General features: G+C 39.4%; 1 protein-coding gene across 2 annotated transcripts in view; it reads left to right on the top strand.

Moving 5' to 3' along the window:
• The window catches only part of MED24 (mediator complex subunit 24), a 70,184-nt gene that overhangs the window by 31,655 nt on the left and 26,452 nt on the right, over window positions 1-12,077 (top strand). For both annotated transcript variants that reach the window (XM_007420678.3, XM_007420679.3), the window contains exons 12-14: window positions 5,083-5,169; window positions 8,356-8,467; window positions 9,796-9,938. In XM_007420678.3, coding sequence (XP_007420740.1) covers window positions 5,083-5,169; window positions 8,356-8,467; window positions 9,796-9,938 — 342 coding nt within the window. The remainder of the gene's footprint in view (window positions 1-5,082; window positions 5,170-8,355; window positions 8,468-9,795; window positions 9,939-12,077) is intronic.

Genomic DNA, 12,077 nt, shown 5'->3' with positions numbered 1-12,077 from the left:
TTTCTAAGCGGAAAATCACGTGATCGTGACGGACCTACGACATCACTTCCCATTCGTTTGTTAAGCAAGTCACTGCAGCTGCTAACTAAAATATCATGTGACTGCAACTTACATTTTACTTACATGTTCTCCATTAATTTTGCTTGTTGCAAGCTGGTTGAGAAGCATGCAAACGGTGATCATGTGACTGTGGGATGCTGCAACTGTCATAAATGCATACCAGTTGCAAAGCGCCCAAATGGCGATCATGTGACCATAGGACACTGTGACAGTCCTAAATGCGAAGATAGGTCACAAAGCTGTCTTTTTTACACTGTCATAACTTCGAACAGTCACTAAATGAGGCAATTGGTAAGCGAGGACTACCTGTACTGTATCTAAAGCAAGCACGTAATACAAATGTGCCTTGTTTATATAATATAATAGTCACAGACTGGTAATTTGGTATGCAATGACAGATTTTGCAGTATATACATTTGGAAGGCATTAGGATGATGAAAGTTGGACATAAGCATAGTGTTTGGAAGACTGAGCTGACAAGAATTGTATGTCCTTCTCAGCCAGGAAGCTGACTGAGTTAGCTTGGCTGTATCATCATATCTCTAGCCTAACTATGCACAGGAGGTTTTGTGAGGTTAGTTTGACATTATCTCTGTGTAAGCCACCTGGGAGAACAGGAAGCAATTGAACATGATAAAGTCAATTTAAACTGTTGTAGATTCCATGTACCAATTGCTGGAAGCCGTCTTTGAAGTCCTCTATGGGTTTATTGTTAGTCAACAATGAAAGTATAGGATTCTCTGCATTTGCTGATTACATGTGACCGCCTGGTATAACATGACACTTCTGGTCACTCCTAAGAGGATCAGAGTGGAATACATGAAAGAGTGTGGTTTTTGGATTCACATAACTTAATTAATCCTGATCAGTATTGTTAGGGCACTTTCATGCATTTTTTATTGATAACATTGCTCTTAAAAAATTTTCAAACCTGTCTCCCCCCATACTTGGCATTAGAGCCAATTTTATATCTAGTCCTTCATACCAGGAGTAGATCAAAATACAAATAAAAATGTAAAGCAACAAATAGAACAGCACAGCAATATTTACTGCATGAAACCAATATTATAATAGTTGAGAGGCCATGGAAAATAGGGTAGGTCTTTTCTTGTCACTAAATAGTGTTAGTAGCAAATTTCTCTTCCTGACTCTTAAAGAAGGCGTTGCCACAGAAAAGACTCTGTTGTCATTTGCCACTTCTTTTTAAATAGTTGGGGCACCCTAAGAAGAGCCTTTGTGAAGACAGGTTCATGTGAGAGGAACAGATTATGAATGGATCCATAAAAATAAGGGAAGTGTGAAGCTGTAAAAAAGACTAAAACAGAAAAGGTGCCTGGACCAGATGAGCTACTGGGTTCTTACTATAAATGCTTTTAGGATGAACTTTTACAACCATTACAAAATATAATGAATTCTATTTTACAGAGGGGAAAGATCCCAGAGAGCTGGAAAGAGGCTAATACAGGTAGTCCTCGCTATCTGACCACAATAGGGACCGGAATTTAGGTTGCTAATTGATTTGGTTGTTAAGTGGAGCTGATTTTACTACCTTTTTATGACAGTTGTTAAGTGAATCACTGCAGTCATTAAGAGAATCACATAGTCGTTAAAACAAATGGTTCCCCAATGGATATTTTTACCAGAATTTACTTAATGACCATGCGATTCGCTTAACAACCATGTGATTTGCTTAACAATCATGGTAATTCGCTTAATGGCTGTTGTAAAAAAGTTTGCAAATCACGATCACATGACCACGGGGGTCGTAAAGCACTTTTCCCAAGGCCATCATAACTCCAGACCATTGTTAAATGAATGGTTGTTAAGCGAGGACAACCGGTATAGTATTAATACCTAAGGAGGGACAAGATTTGACTTTAACAAGAAATTATTGGCCAATATCATTATTGGATAATGACTATGTTTACAACGATTTTGGCTGTTGAAAATAATTTTGCAATTTTGAAAGATTATTTAATTCTTAATGCATATTAATATTCTGTTTCATTTTCATATTTGCAATCATTGATTTGCCTGAGATGGCTAATCTTATGAGAACAAAAAGATAGGAATTTTTACTAGGCACAGCTTTCTCCTAACTTTTATAGCTTTATATTTGGGGAGATGTCAAGTTGTCTTGTTCTAGAAAATTCCTTTTGTGAGATGTTTGTCTTTCCTTGTTTCTTGCTTTTCTCACAACATCTAAGGCTATTCCTTGTTGATATCCTCTGTATGTGATATCTCACCCATTGTGAAGACTGGTATCTTGGTGATCCAATTTTGATGTTACGTCTGTGGTTTTGGGTTTCAGCATTTTCCCAAGCTTGCTTTGGTTATCTTGAAATTTCTAACTGTAGATTGAAATAGTTGCATTCAGATAAAGGCCTCTTACTATAGGTAGCATACATAATTCCTTAGAAAGGCACATTCTAAATTGTATCCCCAAATCCCTACATTTTGTAATCCCAGCACTGTGGGTTATGATTGGACATAGAGCAGGAGTCACTAAAATTATTTAAATGCTGGTGAGATAGCAACACAGCAGGCATGTGTAGAACTATGTGCCGTTACTTAACATCTGAAAAGGCAGTATCATGTATTATATATTTTAGAATAGTATAATCTGGAGACGGAAGATCACCAGCTGCCTGAGATCGAAGGAGGATCTGCCACTTCCCCAGATGTTCCCTTCTATATACCTCTTCCCCAGCAGCAGAAGTGCCTGTGCACTCACTCTCTGGCCAGCTGCTCTCTAGAAATGTCACTATGAAACATCTTTAGAGTGATACATTGTGAAGTGGCTGCAGCATTTACCTGAACAGGCAAATACCACTGCAACTTTATAATGCATTGCAATTTGAACTCCCTCAGAGTGATGCACAGAGTAGTGTGCTATAGCATCAAGCTGTGCCTAATGGTATGGGATTGGGTATTAGAACTGTCAACCGTAACATGTTAACACAGGACATCTCCCCTCATTCTGGAGGGAGGAGTAACTAAGGGGAGAGGGATTTGGGTGTTGTAGGTGAAAGGACAGACCTGAGGGAAACTTGGAGTCCTAACCTAATGAAAATCTCCATATGTCAGAGTGAGAGGTTTATGAATATATATTTAATGCCGGGAAAGGCAAAGATTCACAGTCTATAGATATATTAAGGAAGTCAATCTTTAACCATTTTAAGTTACTTAATAAAAGCTAATTCAGATTCTTGTTTGAGTGCTAACAAAGTGGCTGTGCTGGTGTATATCTTCTACAATTCTTCCAAGTCATGTTACCTTAGCCATACTGTACATAAGGAAATAGGGGAGAAAATGGAAGAATTTCCAAACCAGGAACGGTTTTGTAGCAAAATAAAAAACAATAGATCCACTAGAGATATTCCTGGATTAATGCAGATTTTTCAACAGAGGTGTTATATGACTATAACAGCTCTGAACAGTTACTAGGTAGGACACAGCATTTTGTACCAGTTGTAGCTTCTGGATAGTCTTTATGGGCTGCCCCATGTAGAGCAAGTTGCAGTAATCTAGTGACTGATGCTAGTGCCTCCCATTCAAAGAAAGGTTGAAGCAAGATAAACCTCTGACAGGTCTAGTAAACTAAGAGGGTTGTGCTCTCCTATCCAAGTCTTGCTACAAGTTATCCATAAGAGCAACCAATGCAGTTTCTGCTCATGCCCAAGTCTGAATCCTGGCTGGAAGGGATCCAGATAATTCATTTCATCTGTAACTGGCACTCCATCTGAACAACCTCCCAGCAGAAGGGAAGATTGGAGACAGGATGATAATTATCTGGGATGACTGGGTTGGGAGAAGGCCACTTGAGGAGAAGGTGCCTTTTTCAAGGCTGCTGGCATCTCCCCTCAGTTAAAGAAGTAGTCATCACTGTTGGTAGCAAACAGATAACTCTGGCCAGACTGTCACCATCCAGGATGGATTACAATTTCAGCAGAGGCATTAGCCTCACCTGATAAAAAGAGATCTGTGTTCTGTTCAAGCCTTCAGAGTTAAAACTGGATTCCTTACCTGTGAACCTGGGTGGGCAGTGCATTCCCAAAGAAATAAACTGTTGTAAGTCACTGATAGGAAGGCCTAAAGCAAGCAGTGGGTGAAGGTAGAACTGAAAGTGGATGGGGCCATTATTCTGTCAATTCCCTTCCAGCACCTTTTTTTCTTCTTCTTCCTCACAAGGCAGGCTATTGGAAAAAGGATAGTTAATTCTTACCAACAAACTGAAATGCTTGCAAATGGCTTTTAAACCTTGATTGAAAGGTGCAAGTTGCCCATTCTTGTAACCTTGTCTAGAACAAGTTGAGCTACTTCCTTAAGAAAATTCAAAAGGATGTGCAAAACTCACCAATTCAGGAGGCAGTTAAGCAATTTCTAGAAGTAAATATCTGGAATATTTCAAAATCATTTTCAGTTTGGAGGATTTACTTTTGGGAACTCCCTCTCCCACCCCCTCCTCCCCCGCCATAGCAGTCTCCAGGAAGTGATTCAGTGTGGCTTTGAAACATTCCATTTCCAAAACACTGAGTTTTGCACATTTCTAGAATACATAAGAAAATGTAAAGCATGCAGGTCTCAATAGCACAAATGACCAAGATGCTTCCCAGGTGTGGGAACTTTTAAAAGTGATTGTTTTACCTGCTAGTTTTGTACTTTTTCCTATAGCCATGAAAACAAGAAGCTTCCTCATTAGTTTCTTTAAAACAACTACATTCCTGCTCTTCAGGGTAACTTCCTGCAGAAATAATAGTGATTTAAAATGGTTAGAAACAGCAAAAATAATTTGGTGAGTCAAAGCTACACAAACACACAAAGTTGACATTTTAAATAAGGATTCCTTTTACACCTGTAAATTCCCAAGTGTTTTATCCAAGAAGTCCTAATGTCTTCCTTACGTTACCTGCCATTAAGCATTTTCTCTTTGTCGTCTAAGATCCAGCCGGATAACATTCACTTTTGTCCTTTGCCGTGTTCCTTCAGAGATTTGTAAATGAGTTTCTTCTGTTGTTCCAGCTGTGACTGCACAAACTTCCTTCTCCAGGAATGTAGCAAGCAGGGTCTGCTTTCTGAAGCCAACATGAATAATCTCATAGCAAAACGGTATGCTTGTCTACTTTGCATGAAAAGAACAAGAGCCAAGTGCGAGCAAAAAGATCAACAGGGATGGCCATTAGCAGTGTACAGGCTGCCCATCCTCAGCCCTCGCTCTAACCCTTTGTTAGGTTTCAGTTATGAATTGTAGCGGAAGTGGAGAGTAAGTTCTTGGCTGACTTACCATAGCCCAAGGCTGTCCTTCAGCCTCCCAGGAGTCATATATTTTTTCCCGAATTTCTTAACTCCCAAGGGGTAATACTTTCAACCATTTAACAAGATGTGAGAAATTTTGCTTATGTATGTGCAAGTGTAAAGGAATGTTAGTGTGGTCTCCTGTTCTTGATCATGTAATCACGCCAATATTAGTACAGGTAGTCCCCAGTTTAAAAACAGGTTCTGTTCCCAAGATCTGTCCTTAAGTCGAATTTGTATGTAAGCTAGAACAGTATTGTATAGTACTGTATAAGTAGTACTGTGTAATGAACTTGAACCGTTGTGTATTTACAGTGGGGCAAAAAAGTATTTAGTCAGCCACCAATTGTGCAATATCCCACTTAAAAAGATGAGAGAGGCCCGTAATTTTCATCATAGGTATACCTCAACTATGAGAGACAAAATGGGGAAAAAATCCAGAAAATCACATTGTCTGATTTTTAAAGAATTTATTTGCAAATCATGGTGAAAAATAAGTATTTGGTCAATATCAAAAGTTCACCTCAATACTTTGTTATATATCCTTTGTTGGGAATGACAGAGGTCAAATGTTTTCTGTAAGTCTTCACAAGGTTTTCACACACTGTTGCTGGTATTTTGGCCCATTCCTCCATGCAGATCTCTTCTAGAGCAGTGATGTTTTGGGGCTGTTGCTGGGCAACCCAGACTTTCAACTCCCTCCAAAGGTTTTCCATGGGGTTGAGATCTGGAGACTGGCTAGGCCACTCCAGGACCTTGAAATGTTTCTTACGAAGCCACTCCTTCGTTGCCCGGCGGTGTGCTTGGGATCATTGTCATGCTGAAAGACCCAGCCACGTTTCATCTTCAATGCCCTTGCTGATGGAAGGAGGTGTTCACTCAACATCTCACGATATATGGCCCCATTCATTCTTTCCTTTACACAGATCCGTCATCCTGGTCCCTTTGCAGAAAAACAGCCCCAAAGCATGATGTTTCCACCCCCATGCTTTACAATAGGTATGGTGTTCTTTGGATGCAACTCAGCATTCTCTCTCCTCCAAACACAACGAGTTCAGTTTAGACCAAAACATTCTACTTTGGTTTCATCTGACCATATGACATTCTCCCAATCCTCTTCTGGATCATCCAAATGCTCTCTAGCAAACTTCAGACGGGCCCGGACATGTACTGGCTTAAGCAGGGGGACACATCTGGAACTGCAGGATTTGAGTCCCTGGCGGCATAGTGTGTTACTGATGGTAGCCTTTGTTACTTTGGTCCCAGCTCTCTGCAGGTCATTCACTAGGTCCCCCCGTGTGGTTCTGGGATTTTTGCTCACCATTCTTGTGATCATTTTGACCCCACGGGGTGAGATCTTGCATGGAGCCCCAGATCGAGGGAGATTATCAGTGGTCTTATATGTCTTCCATTTTCTAATTATTGTTCCCACAGTTGATTTCTTCACACCAAGCTGCTTGCCTATTGCAGATTCAGTCTTCTCAGCCTGGTGCAGGTCTACAATTTTGTTTCTGGTGTCCTTCAACAGCTCTTTGGTCTTGGCCATAGTGGAGTTTGGAGTGTGACTGTTTGAGGTTGTGGACAGGTGTCTTTTATACTGATAACAAGGTCAAACAGGTGCCATTACTACAGGTAATGAGTGGAGGACAGAGGAGCCTCTTAAAGAAGTAGTTACAGGTCTGTGAGAGCCAGACATCTTGCTTGTTTGTAGATGACCAAATACTTATTATCCACCATGATTTGCAAATAAATTCTTTAAAACTCAGACAATGTGATTTTCTGGATTTTTTTCCCCATTTTGTCTCTCATAGTTGAGGTATACCTATGATGAAAATTACAGGCCTCTCTCATCTTTTTAAGTGGGAGAACTTGCACAATTGGTGGCTGACTAAATACTTTTTTGCCCCACTGTAACTCGAATTTTGCTACAGTAGACTCCGTTCTTAACTGTGGGTTGTCCATAAACTGGGCATTCTTAACCTGCGGACTACCTGTATTTCAAAGAAATCTCTTCATTTGAATATTTCTCCTTCAGGAAAAAAAAAAATCTTGAAAGCAGATTGCATTTTAATCCAGGAACATTTTCCTTCATGCCTTTGAGACTGTGAAGCATGTGAAACTGCACACCTTAAGTTCAAATAAAATACCTTTCTGCCCAACTTCTCATTCTAAATCTGTCACATGATTTTTGTTTCATTTAATAAATATGTAGAAACACTATAGAGGCTAACCACAAAGGTATTAAATTTAAAATATTATTACAATGGACTAGTGAGTTGAGTTTTACTTACACACTGAAAGGTCTCACATGCACCACACTTATAAAACCAGTAATATTTACATGTATTAAAATTATAAGCAATAGAAAAATAGCTCACCTCTGTAATACTTGAAAACCATACAGCTATTGCAGAGAAAACATGCTGTTCCTTAAAAAAAAAAAAACACTGTAGTTTTGAGGATCTACAGCAACATTTTTTAGCCTGCTACCCTCTGGCTGTTTTGGACTATGATTCTCAAAATCTCTTGGCATTAACTATGTTAATTAGAACTAAGGGAGACGAAATCCAAAATATCTAGAAGGCACTAGTTTGTATCCTGTTTGTGGTCTATGGTTCGAGAGCATAGTTTTCTCATATAGCGAGAAGCACTGTTAGCTCTCCAGAATCATTTTGTGTTTTCATTAGTAAAAACAAGTAAGCCAAACTGAGGTGGAAAATCCTCCCATTTGTCATAAGAAATTGATCCCATGAGGACAAGAAATCTTTTTTTGTTTTGTTTTAAGACAAAACTATAGTTTTTGGGAAAGATAAACTGACCTAACCACAATAGTCAAGTTTTAAGACAATTAAAAATTTGCTGTTCTGAGTGTTCACCACAAAAATGCATGTGTGGTATGAGCTGAGGGAGGCAAGGGTTGACATTATAATCTGTTTTCACTAAGACAGTCTTAATATTTTTAACTGCAACCTTGGATGTCTTTCTTCCTTTCCTAACCAGGGCTGCTGATCGAGAACATGCACCACGTTTAAAATCTGCTGAAAATGCTAATATACAGCCCAACCCAAGCCTCATCTTGCGAGCGGAACCTACTGTTACCAATATCTTAAAAGTAGGTCCTGTTTTGGTGCTGATCCTATGCATGTTTGCCCAGGAGTAAAGTCTTTTGGACACAGATGTGTTTCTGAGTAAACATAACTAGAACATGCAATTCTTTGGCTGTATTTCAAGAAGCTTAGGGCACTTTTTAAAATTTTGTAAGGTTATTTTCAGATTGTTACGTGGTTTGTCAGTGGTTAACAGTAGACCTAATAACTTAAGGAAGTCTGAACCAGTGTTTCTCCAACTAAAGGAGTTACTTCAGCTACCGTGGGATATTGTTTTTCTCTGAAAATATTAGCATCTGTTTGTCGGTGTAATAGGATTATGTTGATGTTTAATATATATCGTCACAAACTGATTATGACTCTACAATACTAGATTGGTTACAAAAATATGTAAATGTACATTAAAGGTTTGTTTATTTCAATTAATGTGAGGAATCTGTGCTTGCTCAGCTCATGATTTTTGTTGAAACTGATAGGTAAGGGCTCCTTTTGTTCTGTATTTATTGTAAGGTTATCTCTAAACACATATACTTTTTAGCAATCTCTGGAAGAGAAGCAGTAGATTTAATTTCATTTTCTCCATTCAACAAACATGCCAAAGCATAGTTGGCCCAGATCACCTGCAGTTTACAAGCCAATTTGAAACTGTAGTTTATAATTCTGGTGTGTTAATCAGTTTACACATAATACCAAGCTATAATTGGTGCTTGTTGGAAAAGCCATAGTGGCCTTGTTCTCCCATAGGGTTAAACCAAAATTACAGCACATTATGGCTTAGCATTGTGAGCAGTTCAGGCAAATGCAGTTAAAATTCCTGAATGTCATGGCATAAATGAAGCCAGAATCAAATTCTATCCTAATTCTGTTTTCACCGTTAGAGAAAACTTTAGTAATTCTGTCTAGCCATCATACACCACTTAATATCTCTTTACTCAGTTCAGAACTCAGTATAGGGACTGTTTGTGATGAAACACAAGTTTAAACCACATGAACTGCAGACCTAAATGCCCTTCTAGCCAAATCCCTCTAAATGCGGCTATCAGATTTTAAATATGAAGGGAGGAAAGGCAAAACCAGATGCTAAATCTGATTCATAACAGGTGTAGGCAAAGGTAAGGTAAAATTGCTCCCCAGACTTCCCAACACCAGAGTGGAATTTTTCTAGAGAAGAAAAGGAGCCTGGGCTTCCTTCCTGTGTGGTTACACATATCTAGGGTCATCTTGTTAAGGGGCAAGGAGCTGATCTTTCTTTTAGTCAAATCTCTTGTTTTGTGCTTCTAATAAAGACCCTTCCTCAGATCCACTATCCTTATTTTATTTCTTGTTGCACCAGACAATGGATTCAGATCACTCAAAATCCCCAGAGGGGCTGCTGGGGGTCTTGGGCCATATGCTTTCGGGGAAGAGCTTGGACCTACTGTTGGCGGCTGCAGCAGCTACAGGAAAGCTGAAATCCTTCGCTCGGAAATTTATCAAGTGAGTGTATATGATTAGTTATTGAAAGCCAGAGTTGTCTGTTATTTTCCCATCCTTTAATAAACTGAAAAGTGTGGCATAATACCATCATTTGGTGAGGTTCTTTGCTCCTGGCAATGGCGATCAGTGAAGGTTTGCTGTGGAAATTGCAATGTGACATCATTTTACTTGAGTAAATTGATACAGGGAGCAGGTGGTAACCTTTTTGTGACTTGAGACTGCACTTTCAAAAGTTATTTGTGAGAGCGGCTAAGGGTCATAGTGGTAAAACAGCCACATTGCTAAAGGGGAAGAGGACAGAATTTTCTGTTTACTTCCCCCCCCCTTTTTTTTTAAAGTGGGGATTTTAACTAAAATTGGTTTAATGCATTGATTAGAAAGTTAAGATTGTATTTCACCTGAGATTGGGGGGGGAGGTTGCTGCAAATCACAGATTAAAAGGGCTCCTGTTATTCATTGGTACAATATATTGTGGGGCTGCAAAAATGGGATTGCTTCCTTCCACTCCTGCCTTATAGTGGTGAGCAAAAGAACTATAGGACTACTGTACTCCTTGAAGATTACATTGTAACCTACAACGTGATCAGAGCTTCACCTAAGTCCTATTAATAGATAAAGATATTCTGGTTAAACAAACAACACCCAAAACAATTTACTGTGTCCTGTCTTTATTGAATGTATTCAGCCAACATTCCCTGTCTTTGTTAGACAAAGTATGTGAAGACCTTAAATAATCAGCTCTCTTAAGAGAGTAAATTGGATTAGATTTCCAGTCAATGAGATGACAGTCAGATGTGAGCTTGAGGGGCCCTTCCTTACTGTAAAACAGAATTGTCACCATCAGAGTTTGTTCTTCATGACGCAGGTTTGTGGAAGTCAGCTGTGCCCCCTGTAGAAGAGATCTGTGTGGATCTTTGGAAAAAGGTTGTCAGTGCTCAAGAGGCTGGATAGAGCTTCAGAACTATTGCCAGAGTCTTTGGCCTTCATCAGTCCATCATCATACAAATAAAGAAAATGCAGCATCATTGCTGTTCTTCCTATGGATAGTCATACTGTACTATAAAAGTCACCCCAAGAGCAAAGTATACAATATGTGGAAGATTGTGAAAAATCCCAGGGTAAGACCAAAGGATCTGCAGGCCCTTCTTGAATCCATAATAAGGAAAACACTGAATAAGAGTCGTATATATAGGAGGATACCAAAAAGGGAATCACTGTTCTCCAGAAAACACATTGCTGCCTACCTCAAGTTTGCCAAAAACTATCTGGTTGATGATAGATGAGGTGAAAGTTGAACTTTTGGACATTAATGAAGAGGGAGAAACTCAAATGCTGCATTCCAACAAAAGAGCCTCGTCTCAGTTATGAAGCATGGCAGTATCATGGTTTAGCTGGTTTACAGCCTCAGGGGGGTGTACACTCCATTATTGAGGGAATAATGGATTCTGGATTGTATCAGCAAATGCTATCAGGGTATCCAATCCATCTGTGAGCTGAACCTTAAATGAATGTAGGTCACACAGCCCAACAGTGATCCTACACACAAGGTAATCTGCAACTGAATGGCTGAAGCAGAAGCAATTCCACATTTTGGAATGGCTGAATCAAAGCCCTGAATGTTACTGATTTGAAATGTTTGGTGTGATCTGAAAAGAGCAGCTCATGCAAGACAGCCAAACATACCAATGAGTTGAAGCAGTTCTGTAAAAAAGAGTGGGCCAAAATACTTCCAACCTGACACGATCAAAAGGTACAGGAAATGCTTGCTTAAAGTAATTGCTATTAGTGGTGATGCCACCAGTTAATAAATCTAAAACTTCACATATATTTTCCAAGAAGTCAGTGAAGACATGACATAGCACACTCTTGTGTGTGTTGTCTGTTTGACCAAGTCTCTATCTACTAATAGGTCATTGATGAAGCTCAGATAACATTGTAGGTCATACTATTGCAGGATTACAGCTGCTTCTAAAGGGTCCACAAACTTTCTCTCACCATGTGAATAATCCAGGCACTAAATAAATGTAGAATTATTTGCTTCCCCCATTTTTGCCAGAGAAGATAGAGCAACTCTCTTGCCTGTCTTCTTTTTCCTCTCCTCGTGTTCAAGCTGAGGTTTCCGTCTTTTTTGTAAGCCAG

The sequence above is a fragment of the Python bivittatus genome, unplaced genomic scaffold (assembly GCF_059951505.1).
Source record: "Python bivittatus isolate LINGU-HERP-01145 unplaced genomic scaffold, Pbiv_v1 ctg000410_np1212, whole genome shotgun sequence".
In the NCBI taxonomy this organism is placed as follows: Eukaryota; Metazoa; Chordata; class Lepidosauria; order Squamata; family Pythonidae; genus Python; species Python bivittatus.
Note: the sequence above shows the minus strand (reverse complement) of the source record. Positions and strands in the feature narration are given on the sequence as shown.